This window comes from Larimichthys crocea, chromosome X (assembly GCF_000972845.2).
Source record: "Larimichthys crocea isolate SSNF chromosome X, L_crocea_2.0, whole genome shotgun sequence".
NCBI lineage: Eukaryota > Metazoa > Chordata > Actinopteri > Sciaenidae > Larimichthys > Larimichthys crocea.
The window spans coordinates 32958865-32983643 of NC_040020.1; the positions used below are offsets into that span (position 1 = coordinate 32958865).

The 24779-nt window shown below is 42.8% G+C and overlaps 1 protein-coding gene across 1 annotated transcript in view; it reads right to left on the reverse strand.

Annotated features, from left to right (window-relative positions):
• The window catches only part of si:ch211-207d6.2 (sickle tail protein), a 96956-nt gene that overhangs the window by 40047 nt on the left and 32130 nt on the right, over positions 1–24779 (reverse strand). The window contains exons 3-7 of the mRNA XM_027283497.1: positions 24309–24631; positions 16019–16220; positions 15310–15508; positions 13241–13328; positions 8098–8386 (exon numbers count right to left, since the gene is read on the reverse strand). Of these exons, the coding sequence (XP_027139298.1) occupies positions 8098–8386; positions 13241–13328; positions 15310–15508; positions 16019–16220; positions 24309–24631 (1101 nt within the window). The remainder of the gene's footprint in view (positions 1–8097; positions 8387–13240; positions 13329–15309; positions 15509–16018; positions 16221–24308; positions 24632–24779) is intronic.

Sequence of the window (24779 nt, forward strand, 5' to 3'; positions counted from 1 at the left end):
CTTCAATTCTGCCTCTGTCAATCACTCCACTTCTTGCTGTAGCCTTTGAAGGTGCTCTTCTTCAGTGTCATCTGCCAAGAATACATCATCGATGTAGATGGTTACTCCGAGGTCTTTCAGGATGTCCATCACGGCCGCCTGGAAGACGTTCGGGGACCTTGTGGCAGGCGTTGCCACACATAGGCTTTACCTTTGTGTGTGAACGCCGTTTTCCCTTGCCACTGCTTGGCCAGTCTCAGGGAGAAGAACCCATTAGCTAGGTCGATACATGACTTAAACCGCTTCACCTGGAGTGTCTTCAGTGCTCCTTGGGGGTTAATCAAACTCGCCCGATTGGCTACAGTCCGTCGGTTGAGGGCCTTGAAGTTGATTACGGGCCTCCAGCTGCCTCCTGCTGCTTTTTAACTGCTTGAATAGGGCTGTTAGTGATCGGATTTGGCTCTTCTCGGATGATTTCCAGTGCACTTAATTCTTTCACTATCTTGTCCATTTCTTCCACCGCTTCTGGATTTAGGGGATACTGCCTCACAGGCAGATGTACTCCTCCTTCAATGGTATGGACATACTTGGATCCTAGATCCCCGCAATCATTCTTGAATCTGGCGACTGTTGCTCCTGCGATTATTTGTTTTAGTTTCTCCTTTCACTCTGGGGAAAAGTCACTTTCCTCCAGTTTTTGCTCTGTGGCTTCTGGTATGTTTACAGCTTTGTACCACTCTCTTGTTGGGCTTTTCTCAGGGACTGGCACCAGTCTCACAACCCTGAATTGTAGTTTGTCCAACCGACGCTTCAATGATCTTCGTACTCGCCTTGGTTCATTAAGTTCTTTTAGGTCTTGGGTGGTTATGAGGTTGTAGGGACCTTTATGCCACACTACTCCTCTCCAGATTCCAAACGGCATTCTCATGGACACTTCTGCCCCGGAATCCACCAGGTAGGGCTCCCCATCCACGTTGGCATAGATGTCTTCCCCCACCCAGTAGGCATTCCACAGGGTGACCCGCGCCTTGGACGCCATTACTTCTGTGGCCCTCCGCCCTGCATCATGGCATGGGTGTTTTGGAGGGCCTTCTTCTGTTCTGGTGTTAGTTTATTGTATTCTTCTGCAGATAGGTATCTGCCTTTCTTGGTTGCTGGCTTTGATTGCTGCGTTTGTCCTGTCGGAGCCTTTGGGCCACCTGGGCCTTCTGCTGTCCATATCCTGTGTTGGCTTGGGTTCTTTGCTGATTTCCTCGTTCCTTGTTCCTTTTGGCCTCGTAATGTTGTCGGCCCAGGTCCTAGCTTCTCACCGCTACATCCATCTGAGGCACCGTGGTGCCACCTACAGGCATTGTTATGAAGTCCATCTCTCCCAATTTTTGGGCTGTTACCATCTTCAGGGCTCTTACGTATCTCTGCGTCAGAGTTTGATTTTGTTCTATCCCCGCTCGAGCCCTGGCAATGTGCGCGTCTCCATCATCGATGTCCTCCAGCACTAACCTTTCATAACTCTGTCGAGCTGGCTCACTTTTATTGACAGGCTGGCTTGTAATATGGCTGAGCCATAGCCTCTTTGCATCTTCATGGTGCCTCCTTCGACGAGTCTCCACAACTCCCTCAGATATTCTCTTGTGTTCTCTTCTGGGTGCAGGTCTCTCACCAGGGCTTTGAGACTTTTGAACTCATGGAAATGTTGTCCAGTTGCCTGGATTGTAGTTCTTTCCGTCTTGACCCATGGTTCAGCCTTAGGACTCAGCAGGCCCGACAGTTGCGGTCCTCATCTTCCTCACTGGAGATCTCCTTCAGTATCTCCCTCATCATCTTTCGCGAGTAGATCACTGCTGCTTTCTTCATTCTTCTTAGCATTACATCGTGTGCCACAGTGACGTATCCTACCCTGAAGTTGCTGGTTAGCTCTTTGCATGCTACCAGAGTGGGAAAAGTAGGCATCATGAAGGCCACCATTCCCCCATGGTGGCCCTCACTTCTAACTTCAGGTTTTCTTCTAACCTACCTTTCCAGCTTTCTGGGATGTCCTCGGTTTGACTGGCCTCCGGCACGTAGGCTTGTCTTTTGTCCTTAGTTTCTATGGGTCCCCACCCGGTGTCTCGTGCTGCTCTATAGTTCAATGTCTTTTTTCTTCCCTTTTCACCGTGCCACTCGTAGCTCTTTGCGCTCTTCGGTGGCTTGTCCGGCTACTGAGGACAGGCTACCCCATTCTTCATTTGGCTCATCGGATTTCAGTTCATCTTGGTCTCTCCGAAGCAAGGGGCTGCCCATGTCTTCTTTGTCCTGACGAGGTTGTCTAGCTGACATGCTGGCGAGCCAGGTGAGGTGTTCTCTTGTACATCCAGTCGAGGCTGGCAGCTGCTTCGCCAGTTCTCATCTGGTCCTTTGGGTTCAGGAGTCCTTTCCTCTGGGTTCTCATGTTGAGCTCTGGCTGTTGAGTCGCTCTGCCAAGGGCTGACTTGAACTGGAGCCCTAACCGGTGATGCTAATACCTCTGGGCTTCTGCTGACTTCTTCTGTCCGCATTAAGGGCTGACCTTGAGGCTCTGACCTGGCATTCTGCCAGCTCATGCGATGTAGCCCTCAGTCCTCTCACTCGTCTCGGGGTAGAGATGTCAATTTTATCCTCGGCTCAGATGTTGCCCTTAGCTTGGGTAATCTTTCTGCCTCGTCTCCCATTCTGGTGCTGGCCAGGACCCTTCTCTTACGATCCTGGTCCTGGTCCTCGCTGGTTACCACCACCAGCTCTTGTATGCTGCCCCACAGGGATGGCATCCTCATGTACAGCTTTACGAGTGCTATTGCGGTACCTTTGGCCTGTTCCCAGGGCATATGGTTGGACCTCAGGCCATCAATGCATAACACCACTCTTCTAAACCGCATTTCTCCTGCTCGATTGAGACCCTTTACCAGCTTATCCAGCATCTCTCCTTGGTATTCTTTGAACCCTTCGGCCCCTTGATAAGGACCGATTGGTATGTGGAGGATGGCATAGTAAGGTAGTCTCCCCCCACTTGTCATTATCACCTGCCTGGCAATGTCAGTTTCCCCAGGTTTCCGTTTTTTCCTCTGCAACACTTCTTGCTGGTATTCCGGCCCGGCTTTGCCCAGCAGGTTTTTTGTGAAGGTGGCATTATAGATTTTTAATGCCACCTTCAACAGCGCGTCCCCGTCGATCTGCCACGGGCTCCCAATCCATTGGTAGACTCCAAGCTTCCCTTGACAGGGGATCTTGCGAATTTCGTCCGGGAGTCAATTTAAGGGCTGGAGGCGCTCATCATCTCCCGTATCTTCTTCACTCTCTGGCCGTCTGTGGGTCCCGACTTTTGAGCAAATGCTTCATCTTACACGGGACTCACACAGGAGGCGGAACGGCAGCGGAACGGTCCTTGCCCGGCGTCAACTCACACCGGACGCGTATCAGCCGCAGAACGGCAGCGGTGCGAGCCGGCCGTATTCACGCGAGATCACGAGATCACGCGAGAATCCTAGATGTACCCGAGACCCCGCGATAAACTGTGTATAAAGAAAACAACAACAACAAACAGCTGACTTTGCTTCTCCGACGTGGAGGAGATTATGAAAAGCATCTGTTGTGTCATAAATGATTGTGTGTTGTTCCACTTCAACAATTAGTCTCTCGTCGTTCATGTTGAGACCCTTTAATCGATCTTTGATCACCTGGTGCCACCGGTCATGACGTAACGTTGATGTGAAGTTGTAAAAAGCTACATGAACTGCGTATTGTGTTTTATTTTGAAAGGGAGCGAAAGTTTATTACGTTGATTCTCTGTCGGATTTCCTGTCTGGTGCGCAGTGCTCTGTTGGAATTTACGAGGTTTAGCCGCGGCTCGCGGAAAAAATAGAAATCCTGTGGAAAGCTCGCACCGTGGCGCGGAGAGACGCTTCTGGGACGCTTCTGAGACGCTTCTGATCCGCGCCCGGTGTGAGTGCTCTCATTGACTAGACTGGCTTCTATTTGCTACGGTGACCGCGACGGTGCCATTCCACTTCCGTTCCGCGCCCGGTGTGAGTTGGCCTTTACCCTTTCTTTTCTTTGGAGCTGAGGTCTGCGGCTGTAGTTGGTAGTTAGCACTAGCCAGGAGAAGCTTTTCTTGCATGTCCAGGTGCCGTTTTTGTTCTTCTGACATTTTTATCAGTTTCTTTATGGACGGGGTGGCATCTCGCTTCAGAGTTGAGGGGAGACCCAAGTTCTCCACTGGTGTGAGGCCATGGTCAATTCCCTCACCTTTCTTTTCTTCCGAAATTATTCCTGTTCCGGGTGTAAAGTCGTCACCACGCCTCCGAGTCCTGGTCTCGTTCTGACGATGATCCTTCATCTGAGTCGGTCCCTGAACCCTGGCGGCCTAGCATGCTCCCATCCTGGTCAGACCCAAGGTCTCCATCCAGAGCATCTTCTTCTCGGCTCATAGCCCGTAGGAGAGCCCCTTTGTTACACAGGAGGGCTATTTGCCTCGCGTGGTTCCTGCTTCTACCGGTTGCTCTGGTGTGATCTGGGTCTTCCAGGACGCATTCTGTTTCCAAAATTCCTGCTGTCATCTTTATAATTGGGTCATACTTCTTGGATGGGCTGATGAGGGCGGTCATTCTGCCCCCTTGCCACCGGTCCATCAAACCTATCCACCATTCCAGCCAAATCAGGATGTCTGCCTCTTTCTTGACTTCGGTGGGGTGTTTTAGAATCATGATCGCTTGGTTTTCCATTAACAGGGGCGCGTAGCAATACCCCTTCTGGGCTATCGCCTCCCGTACTTCTTTTTCCACCGTTTGCTGATCCTTTCCTTCCACGTATTTCATGAAATAGTCGAAGGAAAGGTCTGCTCCACCAAAGTGCTCGGGCAGGACTTCCTTCTACCGCACACTGGCTTTCCTTTTCGGGTCGTCCCACACGACCAGCAGTAGATTCCTCCACCTGGATTCCTTCTTAGGGCCGATGAATCTTTTCACCGAGCCCCACGTTGGGCGCCATGTCTTAGATCCCGAGTCACCCCTGTTCAGGTGGTACTGGACCAGCTCTCCATCTCACGGGTCTGATCCTCAAGCCCCTGACGGGGCTTTATAGAGGACTGTTTAAGCTGGTGGCGAGGAGATTCGCCTGGCTTCTAACCGCCTTTGTCCGCACGTCTACCCTGCTTACTCTAGTATAGCACCTGACCGAATAGCCCCTGCGGGCCAAATACTACACTAGCCGCGTACGTTCATGGCAGCTCTCCCCTCATTGATCTGTGCACTTGGTATGGTTGCCAGGATATTTTTTAGTGGCTCGTCCTGTAAGCCCCAAGGGTCCGTTAATTTCTTTGGGCTAGAGTAACCTGTTAGAACCTTTTAAGATGTTAAACACATTATACCTTATAATTACAACCATAGGAGATGCTATAAATGTGAGGTCCACAACTTAATCTTTAACCGCAGTAGATATATTTATTGCAAAGTTTAGCAAGGGCGAGCATACAGTTTAATCCATTCAAATATGATCAATCCTATTCCCTAAAATCACTATCCTTATACTAATACATTTGATAACTTATTACAAAGGCTGCTGCTGAGTTGCTGAGGTTGGTCCAATTTGATGAGAGGAAGGGAAAGGGTGAAGCGATGGCCTTTCGATCCAACCTTTTCACAACTGCCGTAACTGCTGGATTCTGTCGAGAGTCCCTGGCTTTGTCCAAAGCCCGGAAAGTCCCTGATGTCCACAGTCTTTTATCGGCAGGATAAACACGAAAAGAATCCTGGTTGGCCCAGTCAAGACCCACAGCCGGTTGGGGGTGGTTAATCCTCCTTGGCACGGCTCCCTCTCGCCGGCTGTGGCTCGCCAAATTCTTCTCTTGCGATGTTGGGCTGTTCGTCTGTTCCTGCTCTGTAGTTTAGAATCTAAGTTCGAAGATTCAATGCTCCGAAGTGGTCAGTCGTCCAGCATGTCTCGAACTCGGGCGCAGGCTGACGAGGATAACCACGACCTCTGTTGTGCAGTGGCTCATATACTCCCCACTCGGATTTTCCCCCTATCAGGCTACAATGAGTCACTTGCCGGATTCCAACCATATTAGGTGGTGATTGTCATAGTTCATCCTCCTTGTTCCTCCGTCCAGATGTTTCCTTTTGCGTCACTTACCCCTTCCCCTCTCACCCTCTCTCCAGTCCAGTTGCTCAAGATTTCCTGGCTCAACCTCCCAGCATGATTCAGTTATAATTACTTCCTTAACTACTAGCTGTTACTATGATTTCACAATCTCTAGCAGTCGAGATCCAAACTCAGTTATAATCACACTTTTCCTCATGGTTACCTTCATTTTAACATTTCATTTTTACATTACTCAAACACAGAATCATCAATAATCATACTTTTACATTGTTTACACACAGAATCATCATTAATCACATTCTAGTTTAGCTCATTTTTGTCTTCATGCATTACTCACATACTCAGACGGCAAGTCCCTTCGTTCCCCATTCTCAGGCTTTCTGCTAGAGGGTTTCACTTCCCCATTTGCAAGGTCCGACAGTGAGAAACTCTCTGTCATCCGTTTCCCAAGTTACATTAACTTTTGTCAGCAGACCAGGGATCTCAACTTACTTGACACCTTTTATTGTGACCCATCCATCTGTGTCTTAGCCATGCTGTTTAATCAGCATCTTGATATGTCACAAATATGAGGCGGGTGGATTATCATGGCAAAGAAGAAGAGCTCACTAACACTGATTTGAACTAATTTTGAACAGAAGTTGAGAGAAATAAGGCATTTGTGTGCACATAAGAAGTCTTACATCTTTTATTTCAACTCCTGATAAATGAGATAGGATGAATACAACCTCTGAAGCCAGTGGCTAATCTAACAGGGAATGAAGTAGCCTACCGAGGTGGTTTTCTTGCCGGATTTAGTCAGTTCAGTTAGCTTTGCGGTTGACCATGCTAATGATGTTAGTGCTTTTCATTAGGAAAGTCTGTAAATCACAGGCAGCCAGAGTATATCAGAAATTCTGATCCAGTTTCACCAGAATCACTGAATTAAGTTCTAAAGTTGTGCTTTTGTACAGTAATTAGTAAGGCCTGGACATAGATGACTGTAGCAGCCCTCACAGTCACTCATAGACTGGATTAAACAGGAAGCACTCTCCTCTGCGGTGTCAGAAGAGAGAAAGCATTTCATTGGGTGAAAAATTAGTACACGCCATACCCCGAGTGCAGGATGACATCAACTCTAAAATACCATGAAGAATACCTGAAAACATGACTTTGTGTCAGTGTGGGACAGACACTGGAGGACAGAGGACAGGTGATAAACTTAAACATACATTTGGACCTCATGGTCGCTGAAAGTGCAGATGTTTAAAGTGCTTAAAATAAATCAATGAAATAAATCAAACTCAACTTGAATATTGGTTGCTTTTTTTACATTCAAATATGTTATTGAAGTATTTAAATGAATCTTTGAATGTCTAAAATAATAGAAAAATCCTTGAACAAAATCCTTAATTTGAATAAAGTCATTCATCAGATTTAATGAGTGGATTTAAGCAGATGGCAAAGGAAAAATAAACAAACTGTCAGACTGAATGCCAGGACAGCACAACCATGCATGCATGTTGCTATGTTGTATTGTTTACAAAGAATGGATAAAATACATTCAATGAAAAGAGTTGTGTCTTTGTAATTATTCTGTTGATGTATGTAGCTCACTATATATACTGAACCCCAAGTTGCTCCCGAAGGCTGTGCCATAGGTGTATGAATGTGTATGAATGCTTAGATCCTTAAACTGATGAGCAGTTGGCACCTTGCACGGTAGCCAATGCTATCAGTGTATGAATGTGTGTGAATGGGGTGAATGAGATATGTAGTGTAGAGCGCTTTGAGTGGTCGGAAGGCGCTATATAAGTACAGTCCATTTACTATGTTCTAGCACACATACAATTTTGTACAAAAACACACTGAATCGAGAATCTCAAGGTAGATGTTGGATACTGCATAAATTGTAAAGCCCTATCTCAACCTTCAAAAAATTGCTCATCACAATTCTTTCCTTTTGTCATGGAAAAACATGCATATTGTATTTAGTAAGCTTGTAACAGGGCCTTGCAGTTATCTCACCTGGCTTGACGTCTCTCCTCTCCAGTATGGAGCTGCTGTTGGTGCATAGGGCACTGGATGGCCTCACTCCTGACAGGCGTTCCCGTGGTAACGTGGCACTGCCTGGATCCACCAGCCCTACTGATGTCCTTGGGTTGCCCCCACCATAGGGAATCCTGGAGGGAGATGAGGGCATGGAGCGGACCATGGGTGGGGACATGGAGCTCTGCAGACTGTGCATGGTGCTGCGGCTGGATGATGACCAGGTGTGGACAGGACTGTGACTGCCGTACAACACCTCTTTGGAGAGCTACAAAAAAACAAAAGAAGTGCTCTAAAGCTAGACTGTAAAACCTGTTTTACAGAGAAACCTTGCATGTGTGTGTGCGTGTGCCTATATGTGTATGAAAGCTATGCCGGCTGTGTTGACGTGATCTCAAAGCCAGTGAACGAATATCTGAAGCAGTATTTCGGGTTGGTTGTATAGCTATATATTTCGAGAGGCACCTGGCTGCAGACCTCCACTGTCACGCACCTACCTCCACTGTCACGCACCTCCACTGTCAGGGCCGGAAGTGATGACGTTTTTGGGGGGGTGGGGAGGTGGAGAGGACATTTTGAGAGGGTCATTTTCATTTTCAGATGAAAATTACCCTTTTCATTTTCAGATGAAAATGATTTTCAGATGCCTCACTGAGCAGGTTGGTCCGTTGCTGCGTTACGTTACCGCGTCCGCCATATTGGATGTGGCAGATCTGCCCGTAAACTAATAACAGGAAATGGACTGAACTTCATAAAGCGCCTTTCTAAAAAGTTCTTTAAGTTGATGTCTCTTATACACCCATTCACACACACACTAATATATCTGGGAAACAAACAGGCACCAAAAACAACGTATGTAACTTTTAAAGTGATGATTATAAATGTTTACTCCTTATGTAAGCACCAAACCAAGTATGTATTTTTCTAATGCTGAGTGTTTACAGCTAATAATGTGTGTAACACTGTTACTGTGATGATAAATATTGAAATATTTATATTTAACATTTAATCTGTGTCTATAATAACCAGATCCCAAAATAGTTTACTATAAAAACAATATATACAATAGACCGGGAATTGAAAGATTTTATGTCATTGTTTACTAATTAATTAATTTGTGAGGAAAACAATTCAACCGGAAGTGCATTCACAAATTCACGATTTTATTTTGAAATGTGTCCCTTGCATTTCCGGGCCTGACAGTGGAGGTCTGCAGTTTTATTTTGAAATGTATCCCGTTCATTTCCGGGCCTGACAGTGGAGGTAGGTGCCTGACAGTGGAGGTCTGCAGTTTTATTTTGAAATGTGTCCCGTTCATTTCCGGGCCTGACAGTGGAGGTGCGTGACAGTGGAGGTAGGTGCCTGACAGTGGAGGTCTGCAGCCAGCATCTCTTGTATATTTCTGCAATTCAGCCAAGCTTTAGTTGAAATTCTAGTGGAAGCGCCCAACAGTTCCAACAATGACTTTTAGGAATATTGATCGGAGGATAGAGTGCTGTTTGCCACACAGACTGTAGTCATGTTTTGAAGTGTTTAAGTCTTAAGTTGTCACAATCACTTCTGGGAAAGATCCAGCAAATGATGGAGAACTTCTTATGTGACATTTGAGTCTTTTTTTTCTTTTAACTTCGATAGCTTCAAACTGAGGGAGCACATGCAAACTCTACACAGAAAGACAGCGCTAACTGCTGGAGCTATTAGCTGACCACACTCTGTATTGTATTACAGACTTCAATCTCAACTAAAACCCCTCTTCCCATTATCCATCAGAGGGGCTTTATGGAATCAGAATGTTTATAACTTTCAGCCTATATAATATATCAGCAGCTCCGACAGAGCAACAGGGTGAGCGGAGCATGACAGCTTTAACTGACCATCTTGATACACTAACTGAGCTGTTCTGTGTTGTACAGTGGAACATGTCATGTGTAAGTGTGTATGTTCTGTGACATACAAACAAAACATGTATATGTAGGGATCATAGCAACCTCAAAGCACTTCCTGGTGCTGCTCTATTAAACTAAATTCCAACCCATTCTTATTAATTGTGAACTCTGTCTAGTGGGAACAAACTCACATAACGCACTATGCCTCTGGAATTTTTGGTCTCCCAACCCTAAAACCTCTCAGACCTCTCAGACCTCAACCTGACTAAAACTAGTTTTTAATGCACTTGTTTTATCGTTACTCCATTTTTCCACCTCAGGGAAGCTTGAAAAGAAAAAGTCTTTGGCGGTAGCTCTGAGGTTTTCAATGTGAAATTTGCACAAAACCTGGTTGATGGAAACACACCTATTGTCAGGAATAAAGCAATATATGTCAATGAATTAGTGAACGACATTACAACCACTCATTATGCATGCTGAGCTGCCAGAACAGACTGCGATCATTGTTATGTATAATGTACTATAAACGTCAACAATTTGTCTGCCTCTTCCTCTCATGTTCCCACCATGTTCCCACCATTAATCATTTTAACGAGCATATTGTGCATATATCTGTGCTACGTAAAGCCACATCGCTGCACATATGTGACTCAGCACCACAGAATGATGGAGTCTAATCTTATATGACACCCTGCCCCATTTAAATCAAGTATGCTGTCTACTCTGCAGCTCGACTGTCTCGAGAAAATTCTGATGAACAATCCACAAAAATAAAAACTTTAACATTAAACTGATAATAAAGGTTAAAGCTCAGTGAGGGTGCACATATCCTGATGTTATGTTTCCATCACCAGTCATAGATGTAATTTGGTGAATATGTGACTCCTACAACACATAAAAACCAAAGCCAGAGCATAACATGAGTTAGGTTGTGAATAACAGCAATTCTCCTCAGTCAACAAACACAGAAAGTCATACATACACACGAACATGTCAGACAAAATGTAAGAATGTACTTCGCCTTCATCTGAGTGAGATGAAGACTGAAACACCACAAAAGATATGAAACCATACGAGTAACCACCATTTAGGCTGCCACAGGTTGTTTGATAATAAGAATATGTTTAGTGCTTTTCAATGTCAATAACTGTTTTACATATAAATATGATGTCATATTTAAGACATAAAGTCCTTCACCATTATCACAGATGAAACATTGTCATTATGGGAGGAAAATGAATTACTTCAACAAGCTTTGCAGTTCTCTTTGCTTACAACAGTCTGGTCTCCTTTAAGAGGGTTACAAACACACATTGTTTCTTACTGGATTACCATTGCTGGCATGACAAACATGATGACAATATCCAGCCAAATAATCAGATTAGTTAGTTTTTTTTACCTTCTTTGTGACTCTCAAAACAATGGATATGTTACTGTGGTGAAACCCAACTTTTTTTAATTTAACAAAAACATCTCAAATCCACAAGCTTTGGCTATTATCCTACCTAACTGAACCAGCTGTAAAAGAAATACATAATGCAGTGTGAAATCAGTGAAATGATGAGTCTCACCAGAGTTGGTGTCAGTCATTTACCTGAAGGGTTTACCACACAGACACAGTTCAGCAAGTACTCATTATAGAGGTTCCAACCATGATCTAATCAGACGGTGTACTATGAGGATATTCTTTTTACATACTGATCTGTTTCTCTTGTGTAACTTGTAGAGTTTCTGTTTCAAAGACTACAGAGAAACACACAGCTCTGTCAATGTAATATAGTTTGTGCTGTTGTGACTTACCTCAGCATGTAATAATAATAATCCACTAGAATTTCAATAATCCTGTAGCTGTGCAGATGAGAGGTGCACAACAACCAGCATGACTGAGTGGGTGACACCATTCAAATCCATATCTTTTTTGAAAAGGGTGTAGATCTCTAAACCTGCACAGAGTCTGCATGTCATAACACATAAACCGCCAGGAGTGTGAAAATCCTACATCAAATATAGCCTGCAGTGTAACGTCCACACCAGTTACACAAGGAAAGCAGGCTGTCAGTTAAATGACTGTTCCAATATATATTAAGTTGACTCAGAATCCCCACAACAACAACATCTCCATCCAACTCAGCTCTGACTGGCTTTCACTTCAGGTTTCTCCTCCCTCAACATGCTAACTCACTGCAATCTCCATAAAAGTTCAACAGCAAGAAAACAGGAGTAAACACAAACAGCTCACAGGCATGCCATCACATGACCTCCAGGGGAGAGCTCTATAACAAGCTGGCTTTTCTGTAAAAATGAAAAAAACATGAAAGTTCCTCAGTATATCCAATTGCTAAATAAGAGTTTGGATTCTAAGTCGGCCTCAGTCCTTTGTAGACTAAGCACTGGATGTAAGATGTTAAATGAATATATACTCCAACAAATAATATAAGAGAGAGTGACTGACAACACTGACAAGAGGAGCTCTGGATTGATCCACCAGGATTGACAGCCAAGGCTCACTACAACCAGTTAAATATTTAAAACCATGTAAGGGACATATAAAGGAGTATAAAAGTCTACTGACAAAACATGTGTCACTTTAAAATGCATGCCACAGACAGAGAGAGAACTCTGTTTCACTCTTCACTCTATGAAGCTTGTGAACTTATTCATTCATCCACTGGTCATTTGTTTGTTGTACAATGATAAATAAATGAGCCTTGTATTAAACCTTAGAGACATCCTAATAATATCTCTCTCAGAAAGTCATGATAGCCATCCGCAATGCAACAATGATAAAAATAGCTTTAATTGTTAAATGTCCTATGTATAAGGTTTGAAAAGAATTTAAATCTACAGATGTAGCAGGTCCTTTGCAGGTCCACCAGGTTTCTACAGTAGCCCAGAACAGATAAAAACTAAACATTGGGTCTAGATAGAGCCCCTCATGTGTTTCACAGCCACTATAGTTTATCCTTCACAGGGAGGAGAGGGTGAAGCAATTCATTTATTATGGGTGTCTAGCATCACTCAGTTTCCATGGCAGCCAGCATTCCTCTAACTGGTTTGATATTTAGTGATATACTGTATCATACAGTCAGGATTCCATAATGTTCCTATTATAATGTCATTACTTAAAGTCTGATCAGAACTCTTCAGTCATGTCTGGAACACAGTCCAGATCTGGTCACTGTTGCGGCATTACAAAGACATCATGGAGGGTGAAGACAGAAGCAGACTACCCTTACCTCTGTGCTGGCAGGTCTGGCATGGGGGTTGAACATATGTGCTGGATCTTTATGATAAACCTTGAGACAGGAGTGGGATGTGATGTTTCTAGAAGCAAACAGAATACACACGCTGACAGATTAGTGTGTGTGTGTGTGTGTGTGTGTGTGTGTGTGTGTGTGTGTGTGTGTGTGTGTGTGTGTGTCCTGTACAGGGACAAAATGACTGACACACACATGATCTGATAAACATTCACACGTATAGATTATTTAAGTTTAATTTCAGTTTCATGCATACTGAAATAAATGAGTTATTAGATGGATCCGATTGTCTTTTGGATAGGGTTGTTGACATTTTATGGCCATGCAGCTTCTAATAAAATTACAGTAGATTTCAAATGGAACTTGTTATGGTTGTACATTGTTATTTTTTGTTTTCTATTATTGTTGTTGGGTTTGCTTAGGGAAGGCTCAACGTTGCCCTGTAACCAAGGTCGAAGGCACTGAATGCTGGCTTCCTACACAATCAACAGTGTCTCCAGACTAGAATATGCTGACAGTAACACTAACATGGGTAAAGACATTCTCTTTGACTAATTCTGGGCATATAGTATTTGTGGTGTTATCTGTAGGGGTTTAAAGTTTGACCAACAGCAGAAATCTGGAAAAATGTGAGGCCGACTCAGGCACCTATGATGGACATGAGGGGGCTACATTTAGAAAAGAATTCCTGATGTAGCCACATGACTGTGCTGTTATGGTAATGTCTTAAACTAAACAAGTAAATGTGAGTTTAAATTGAATGTTTTTTTATCTAAAAAAATCTTTTTTTAGAAGGGAAGTGATCTCCAGATCGTCTATAATGAGGTTAGAGATGAGAAATAGGTGTTGTGGAGAGGGCTCAGTGATTAGCACTCCTGCATCCAGTTAGCTAATCGCTCTCCCTTCTTAACAGAGTAGCATGCTGGACCGAGTGAGAGGTTTGGAGAGCAGAGATCTGTGCACTAGTATGACAAACATTTCATGAAACCATGATGTGGATTTCTGTATAATTTCACCTTATTTATTGGTTAAGCTTTGTGAAACGATAAACATAACAGCTTGTTAAGATGAGGAAATGTACAGATATTAGACATTATAGGCTGTCGAACAACTTCGTACATAACTACTCACAAACAGTGTAAAAATAATCCCTGTAAAATGTTTTATTCATACATTTTAAACAGCCAAAATTAAGACTTGGGGATTTAGGGACGATGGACTGTACATACTGTCAAACTGCAAATGGAGTGTGTGGCCTTAAAATGTTAAGTTAAATAAGTTAATAATTGAGCAGGTTAAAAGTCTAAAAAAGTCTATATTCTTTGGTTTACAGAAACGGCATCAGAGCTCGATTCTTTGGTTTAGAGAAATCATATTAGTGCGAGCGCTCTGTTCTTTAATTTCCAGTTATGTCATGCTGTGTTGTGTTTTTCTGCTGCAGTTGAGCCGAGTTAGCTCAGAAGAGCAAAGCAGACAGCTAATCATATTGTTCAAGCGTTCAACGCTTTTGCCTTGGAAAATAATTATCTGTAAGTATTACTGTATATGTAGACATTTGTTAAATGCTTGTGTATTGTGTGGAATGTGTGATGGAGACTTAATTTCGTATGTTGGCCAAAAATGTACTCTGATAGCTTTCAGCAGATGCTAACTCTTTTCATTTGACCCCATTTCATCCTGTTTCATATTGATTATAGATGCTAATTGAAATGTACTTATACATTGCTTTGCCTGTACAGTGTTTAACAGTTATTTCTATCTGTAATAATTCTCAGTTTTACGGAGGAAAAATAAGACAAAGAGTTTATTAAAGGACGAGAAAAGTCAAGCCTTGTGGTTTATTTAAGGACTTTCATTCGTTAGCTGACTGTCTAGCTGTGCATAAGCATACGCACTGCGAGGGCAGTACATGGAGAGAACACAGCTGCTGTTGTCATGTGTGCTATGTGCTGCGGTTCTTAGTTTGCTTTTGTTATCTTTATTTGCTTTGTGTGTTTTCTTAAACTGCAATGAGTTGAGCTCAGGTCTGCTGTACAAAAGGCCCTCACCTCATGTCCTCCAGGTCGTAGTAGACATTGCGGCTAGTGTCTTTGATGTAGATGGCCGTATTGGGGGACTGCAGCATCTTCATGGTGAGCTGATGGGGGAAAGCGGTGACAAACAGAACCCGCAGAGCATCCTGACTGCTGATCTCAGCCGGCATCCTGACCTGCTTTGTCTCCTCCCTGTACTGCAGGTACAACACACCTGTCACACCACAGACAGGCGAGGGGTTAGGAACCAACACAGCCTTCTCTGACCAACTATTGAAAGATATTTTATGGTCCAAACTAATTACAGCATTTATCTGCGGCATGTGATAGTTTATTAAGTAACAACTTTATACACCATCATGACCACAGACATCTCTCTGCAGTGTAAACAAAACCTGAGCATTATGTGCCGAGATGTATGTATGTATGTATAATGAAAACTGTTGTGTACATGTCTATTGGTTTTTCATTCTGTTTGCATGTAAAGCACATTGTTCCTTCTTCATAGAGTTTACAGTTAGGGCTGGCTCAGGTCATCCTTTAATTATGCTGCTATAATCATCTTCTCTCTCTCTCCCCACCTGAACACATTCATGTCTGATTAATGCATGTTACCGACTTCTTCCCATCCCTTCCCCTTCTTATTGAGTTTTTCTGCTTTCTCATCTTGCCGGTTGTCATGGTTCGTGGCTAGGGATTCTTAGATTGGGGATTGTGGGCTTACCAAGAGGCCTCTCTCTTGTCTGAGGGTCACTCGATCGTCTCACAGGTAGACTTGCCCTAGCTTTACAGCCCCTTGAGAAGGGGACTGTGGGGGGCAGCACCTTTCCATCAGACATGGCCTCTAAAGCCAGAGGGTCCTGCTGCTCTGCCAAGCCCAGTACACCAGCACTGGGAGGGCTTTCAGAGGGCCGGGAACTTCCCACCTGGATGTAATGAAAACATTTTATTAGATATCATAGTAAATGCTAAATGGGCTGTATATATATACACACATATAATAATGCGCCTTTCTAGTTGTTACACCCCAGTCTAGGGGTGCCTAGGGCGTAACTAGAAAGACCCCATCTTCCCTGAGTCCCAAGTAGTCATAGTATCTTGCCCAAGAAAACTTTGACATGCAGACTAGAGGAGCCGGGGGACGAACCTTCAATCATCTGATTATCCTGATCCTGAGCCACAGCTACTCCATATCACAGGTACTTCTTCCACTGCTTCAATGTTAGGATAGACCTTCTGTATTTTCCTGTTCTTTCTCCCCTTCTCTCTCTCTCTCTCTCTCTCTCTCTCGCTCTCTCTATCTCTATCTCCCCTTTACCTTAGCATCCATCCACTATGTACCAGTGTGAAAATAAACTCACTTTTACTGGTTTTGGTGCACTTGCAGTCATAACAAACAGAGGAACACTTCTATGAACGTCCACAATGTTTGCCAATTCAACACTGTTTGCATGTCTGTAGCTCACAGTTAAAGCCAAGTACACTGGTTTTACTTTCGACTGCTCACAGTTGGATTCTATTCAGTGGAGTGTGAGAGAACTACAGACAGGATTTGGCTTGGATGCAATAAGTGTTACTTTCTTGTTCACTACAGCAAAACCAAAATTTAAAGTCACTGTCCTGATTCGATTCCATACAGTACACTCTTAAATAAGAGTTGGGGATATTTGACACTTCCTGCAACTTTTTGCAGGATTTTCTATGTGAATTGTTGAATTAGAAAACATCAGCAAATGAACATCTGTCATACTGAAGTGGTGACAATGTTCCCAAAGCCAGTGACCTAACTTTGTCTACTAACAAATCTATCAAACATGAATTCACATCAGCTGTTAACATGCATATTTACTCTGCCTTCTGATATAGCTCTCAGGCAAAATAACACACAAAGAAACGCACACACCCAGGCCTGCATGTCAACATTAGACACTGCACCACATATACATGCACACACTTTACTGCTACCAGCTGTAGAACACTACACACTCTGCTTCATTACATGCCAGAACATTTTTTCATCAACTTCAAGATAGCTGTCACATTTGCTTATACAAAGTCTCCTTTCAGCTCATGACACACAGGACACGACTCTGGCATGTGTGTATTTAAGGTGTGTGTGTGTGTGTGTGTGTGTGTGTGTGTGTGTGTGTAAGAAAACATGGCCATCAATCAATCAATTGAAAACACTGTAATATGTTTTAGTTTGCACCTTAGTGTAAAATGCAAAACGACAGTGTACAGTTCAGAAACAAATGGTCATGCCAGCGAGATCAAGACTTCATATAATTAATGCTGAGGTGCAAAGTGATTCTTCATCAAAAACAAGTCAGTATTCCTATGTATCAATATGATGGGATTAAAATATTCAAGTAGCATTCCATCAGGACCAAGAACTCTCACACTACAGTTTCCTCCTGACTGCAGCTGCCTCATCAACAAGACCTGGAGCCACCACTGAAACTAGAGATGTTCCGATACCATTTTGTCCCTCCGATACCGATTCCGATACTTGTGCTGTGGGTATCGGCCGATACCGAGTACCGATCTGTATGTTGTAAAAAACAATATTATACTACACGTGCATGACTGTGATATGATTATCATTGTGGTAAGGCCTGGCTCAGGTTAAACCCTTTGTAAAACATGAATAAATGCAGCAAATTTAAGCCATTTATTTTTAAATTTATTTTTAAATAGAACAGTATAAAAAACAGTAGTTTAAATGCAACTTGACTAAATAAGTCTAGTAATAATTATTGAAAAAAAAATATTTAAATTGCAGCCACATCTTTGCATATGTTGCATGTCGCAATATTTTAGCAGAGACTATCCAGGTGGATTCACGGACTAAAGTCCTATCATCTACCTGTGAGTGTTTATTTCATGTACCAGCTTCTAAATCTGAGTCTGGCTCGCAATTTACACTGCAAAATATAATGACACATTGAAGTTTAAGAGAGGGAGAGAGACAGAGAGAAAGAGAGAGATAACAATAACAGAGCAAGCGCAGACCTTGATAATTTTGTTATTAATCAGAGAAATAAAAAGTTATTTCCTGATTGTTTCACAGTGGTCCACCTCAGCTCCCCTCACCCCCCAAACACCGCACTCTGGTATCGGAATCGGAACAACTCTAACTGAAACCAACTCTAATCCCACTATATGAATACTACACATTTACACATTTCATTACTTATGATTAAAAACTAGCGAGTCGACAAATTTGCTAACAGCCAAACATCAACCAGGTCACCAACAGCAGACACAGCAGCAGCTAATATCACTGACTAGTTCAACAGCAGTCAGCCCAGCTGCAGTAAGGACTTTAGCCTTGATTCATGGGGAACACACTCTACCAGGTGAGCTACTACCCCAGCCTTTTCAACATCAAAGACATATTATACATTTTTTATTTTTTATTGTATATTTTTTCTATATTTAGGATTCTTTTGCAGTACTTGTTTTTCTATCTCTATCCTTATTGCTATACACCAAAATACCAAGGCAAGAGGAAACAGTGTTCCCATGACATAGTCTGTCCGACTACAGATATTGTTGAAAACTGATCAAATGAAATACAATAAATTGGTTAGTAAGTTTCCACAGTGAGCTTTGTTTAGCACATTCGTTTTTGTCCTCAGAGATCTAGCTAGCAATGCCGTTGTGTATACAATTGAACCTGTAGACCGAGATCCTGCCTAAAAGACATCTATACCAGACACTGCAAAAATAAGGCTGACAGCAGAAGAAGGTTTTGGATACACCAGGCTCAGGAAGACCTTCTACCCTCAGACCACTAGGCTCCTAACTGACCCCCCATTATTGACGTCCTGAAATGTCTTGTTTCATATCAAAGATATATTTTGGTATGAAACAAGACATTTTTGGTATATTTTTGGCGTAGGCAGACCATTAACGTCAGGTTGATTTTATATGTTAGTCTTCAGTGGGTACACTTGGCTGCTCATTGCCATCAGTGCGTAAAATTATGAAGGATGCATACAACATAAATAATACATAATCTCAAATAGTTTGTGGTAAAGGTGTGTACACTCACAATGCCTGTTTACACTAGTTCCAATCACATCCCACATTGCAGCACACATATAAAACAATAGTTACTGGAGGGGGGGTCAGAGTTTACCTGCATGTGACACTCGTCAGTGCAGTCATATTATTCTACCTGAGTGATGAAGCACAACTTTACTGAATAGTAGAATGGAGCACTTGATGTGGCACGAGGGCCTCATGCTGTTTTTTTTTACAGTCAGTTCAAGTTCTATTCAAACAGGTTCAGTGAGCTTACCTTACAGTAGGCTGTCGGTTCAAAGTGCCAGCTAAAGTCAGCTAACTCAATCAGTCAATCCAAAGCTTCTTTCCTGCGTTTCTGTCCAGCTTTTGTCATTTGTTTCTCTGTTCAGGAGCATTTGCTGCATCAGGTAAACTGAACACCTCCGCCTCTCTCTACCTGTCTCTGTCTGTTGCTAGTGTACTATTACAACAAAACTCCACCTTAGCAAATAAAGCTGGCTTTACCAGTTTGACTAGCAGAACAATCTTACTTGTCAACTTTATGACATGGCACAAGTCATTCATTAAAGTGAGTCAGGATGTCTCCAGCAGCCTTCTTTTCTCAGTGCAGTGGAAGCCTCCACTGAATCACCACGTTCAGACACATCATTAAAACAATAGCTGCAACAACACAGTAGCCTTAATGGCACTGCTGCATTATTTCTGTGCATACAAAGACACACCCAACAAGTCCAAAAGAAAACAAGACCCATCCAGTGTCACTGATCATTCCATTCATATTTTTTATCAGACTTCAAGATTATAATTAATATGTACATTATCCATTAGACATCCACACTCACTGTAAAAAAAAGACTTAAACCTGCAGCCTTACCGTATCCTGGGCTCATCTAAACATTATGACAGAAAGATCATCCACACAAGAGACACATGTACAGTGGACATCTGAACAGGGGTCTCAACTATTAAGGGACACGGGGACTATTGATACTGAGCTCAGTTTTAAAACATTTGAAATTATCATTATTTGCTACAGTCATAGCATTCCTGTCTCACACAGAAAAACGAATGCATGCTTTCATCACCTTGGGGCCTGATGACTGCAACGCTCTCTTGTTTGGTGTTTTAATGTTTTTATTGTTGCAGTTTTATTTGTATTAACATGTTATCAATGTTCGTCATCTGATATCAGGATGTCCCTAACGGAACCCATATTGCTGTGAGAGGGTCACTACACCCATGGGCTATAATGCACTACTCACATCTATATGTACAAGACAACTAGCCATGAAGAATTTTTCTTTGTTTTGTTCATGGGGGGGGGGGGGGGGGGGGGCCCTCAGTCTGCTCTGTGTAAAAATGCTAACTTTGATCTTCTTGTGTTACCTGCTCGCCTTTCCTCCTCTGCAATGTCCAGCTCTGCTTTTTGAGGAAAGCCTCACCACCACTGTCTGCAGGGACAGTTCTGAAAGCCCTTACTACAAGGTTCTATCCTGCCACTGAACTACAGTGTCCTCTGGTTCAATAAACTGTAAACAAACTCATTCTGGTCTCAGGCTGTATCAAACACCACCGCTTGATAGAGAAAGTTAGCTAGCTATACAACATGAATGAATGCAAATTAATGTGAATATATGTGTGACCTAGGATAAGTGTGCTGGGATAACACCTGATGGCTCAGCCAACATGACTGGAAAATGGGATGGTAAGGATAATTCTGAAAAGAGCCTCAAACATTGATCATGCCTGGTTGCTAACCTGGCGCTTGATTTGAGTTTTCTATGAGCAGATCATGCATTTTAAACATCAGTCGATCACGTACACTTCATTGTAGAGAGTCAAACTTGTAATCAGGATTAATATTTGATTAATTGTGCAACCCAACAGTGAATACTTTTGTATAGCTTTTCCTAGAGTGGCTTTTCATTTCCACTGAGGTCTGCACAGGCAATTCAGTTCACCAGTGACAGGTCAACATTAAGAAATACAGTCAATTCTGAGTGTTCTTTGTGAGAATGGAGTTCTCTGTGATTCCGAAGAACCTAAAACTGTTCACTTGCTCCACATTAGGTGTGTGTCTTTCCCCCTTTTTTTTCTAAAATCTACAATAATCTCCTTAATTATGTTGAGCTGTGCATTCTTTGTGCAACATCCAGCAAAGATTGTTGATTTCCTCGTTATGAATTCTCATTGTTGATTGAAATCCAGCAGACGGTGGTGGTGCTGTCAGCAAACTAGTCACCTAGTCTTGTAGTCATGCATGAACTGAGCACACAGCCTGGGGGGCCTCAGGCGGTGCAACCTTGAGAACACAGCTAAATTCACAATATCTCAAAATTACAACATCACATGAATCAACTACAATTCAACAACAACAATAGCATTCAGGAATAAATAGGCGGTGTCTTCCTTTGGATCCTAGTGATCGAAGGGTAAAAGCTCTTCCTGAGCCTCTCACTGCTGGTTTTGTGTATCCAGAAACTTCTTCTCATAGTTTGGATACTTGAAGATTCTCCTATAGCCTTATTTTTGCAGCATCTGGTCTTAAAGCCAGGTAGCCATAAATCACTACCTGTACACTACCTACTACAATTAGCTGAATGAAGCACTCTTGAAGTTCCCTGTTGGGACACTCAGTGGAATTCCTAATTTCAGCTGGTGAGGGTCACGGCTGGCTAGTATGTTGTCTTTGATGTGCTGGAGAACCAGTTTCTCATCGACATCAACTAGCTTTTTGTGTATGACCAGGGATGTTCATGTTTGTGTTCAGGGGTGTTAAGGATAATCATATTCCCTCTCAGCAGGATTTTTCTACTAGCCGCTCAAGATACTGACAGCTGACTCTTTGTTGAGGAGATCAAAGTGAGCATTCAATCCAATCCAATCCACTTTATTTATATAGCACGATTTTTAGCAAACACAAGGTTTCCAAAGCGCTGCACAACAAGATAAAACACAATGAATAAATAGCACAATAGAAACATAATAAAAACATGAAGTAGACAATAGAAAGATAAAAAACAATAAAATAAACTGCCCGCAAGATACAAAATATGCATGTATACACATAAAATCAACCCTTTACATGGTGTTAAAAGCCAAAGAGAAGAGGTGGGTTTTAAGAAGGGTTTTAAAATGAGACAGAGAGGAGGCCTGTCTAATGTGCAGCGGCTATTCATTCCAAAGTTTTGGAGCTGCAACGGCAAACGTTCGATCCCCTCTGAGCTTAAGCCTAGCTTTAGGCACTGTCAGGGAGAGGCACCTGGCTGCAGACCTCCACTGTCACGCACCTCCACTGTCACGCACCTCCACTGTCAGGCCCGGAAGTGATGACGTTTTTTGGGGGGTGGGGAGGTGGAGAGGACATTTTGAGAGGGTCATTTTCATTTTCAGATGAAAATTACCCTTTTCATTTTCAGATGAAAATGATTTTCAGATGCCTCAGTGAGCAGGTTGGTCCGTTGCTGCGTTACGTTAACGCGTCCGCCATATTGGATGTGGCAGATCTGCCCGTAAACTAATAACAGGAAATGGACTGAACTTCATAAAGCTCCTTTCTACAAAGTTCTTTAAGTTGATGTCTCTTATACACCCATTCACACACACACTAATATATCTGGGAAAAAAAACAGGCACCAAAAACAACGTATGTAACTTTTAAAGTGATGATTATAAATGTTTACTCCTTATGTAAGCACCAAACCAACGTATGTATTTTTCTAATGCTGAGTGTTTACAGCTAATAATGTGTGTAACACTGTTACTGTGATGATAAATATTGAAATATTTATATTTAACATTTAATCTGTGTCTATAATAACCAGATCCCGAAATAGTTTACTATAAAAACAATATATACAATAGACCGGGAATTGAAAGATTTTATGTCATTGTTTACTAATTAATTCATTTGTGAGGAAAACAATTCAACCGGAAGTGCATTCACAAATTCACGATTTTATTTTGAAATGTGTCCCTTGCATTTCCGGGCCTGACAGTGGAGGTCTGCAGTTTTATTTTGAAATGTATCCCGTTCATTTCCGGGCCTGACAGTGGAGGTGCGTGACAGTGGAGGTAGGTGCCTGACAGTGGAGGTCTGCAGCCAGCATCTCTTGCTGTCAGGAGCAGCTGGTCAGCTGACCTGAGAGAACAGCTAGGAGGTAGGGGTGCAGCAGCTCAGAGAAGTAAGATGGGGCAAGGCCATTCAGGGCTTTAAAAGCAAATAAAAGAATTTTAAAATGAATACTAAAATGTGAAGCTAAAATCGATGAAATGTGCTCATATTTGCTTGTGCCAGTTAAAAGACATGCAGCAGCATTTTGTACCAGCTGAAGACGACTGATAGAGGACCCATAACCCCCAAATAAAGTGCATTACAGTAATCCAGCCATGGTCACAAAGACGTGAATTACTGTCTCAAACTGTTGTCATTGAATGTGTTGAGCTCATCAGGCAATGTGGCCTTATACATGGGGATGGTATCGCTCCTGCTCTTGTAGCCTGTGATGGTCTGGATCACTTCCTCTAGGGATTAGTGTGTACACCTCAATCTTTGTCTGTATGTAAAATGGGTGAGTCTTCAATCAGGTGATGCTTAAATCGAAGAATAGAAAATGTAATGATAGGAAGGAATGATAATGGTTATCATAAGCACAAACTAGTAAACTGTAATACATGAAGAGGTGCATTGAATTTCAGTGTTGTCCACTTTGACATTAATCAGTGCCCCTATAGCCACGCCGAGACCAGTGAACAGCATTCATTGGAACAAATGTGCAAGCATCTTAAGACTTTTTCTCCATTGATCAGCGTAAAAATAGAATAATGTAATGCAGCCTTGTTTTTTAGAAAGTATTATTTAACTAGCCATGGATTGCAGCGATAAAGGTTTGGATCTGATGTGAAGTGTTCCTTCAGGACCTGCTCCACATTACTTTTCAACACTGATAGCTATTGCATGGAAACACAGCTCTAAATCTCACCTGTTTCTTCACGCGGTCCTGGTGTCTCATGATAATGGCAGCTTGCTGAGGATACTTCTGTCTAAGGTGGTCCATGAGCACCTCTTTCTTTCTCTTCACATCTGAGTGCTGCATCAGCTGGCTGTCCACCTGACTGTCTCTACTGCTGGCATGGCTTCGAGGTAAGGCGCTGGGAGAGCATGGAGCTGAACCATAGGAGGAGAAGTCCAGATTACAAAGAACACTGCTGTTGGTGTGCTGTTTCTTCTGCAGCAGACGCTCAGTGCTGCTGTCCACAGCAGTAGAAGAAGAAGAGGAAGAAGAGCCTCTAGATGGGGAGTTTCCTGGATGTGATTTGGAATGAATGAGAGAGGAAAATAGTGAAATAATTGTGAGAATAGAGAGGAAAAGAATAGAAAGTTATGAAAACATTGGACAAAAAGACATGAGCAGAGAGATTGTTGTGTATATATATTGACTCAAGGTTTTAAC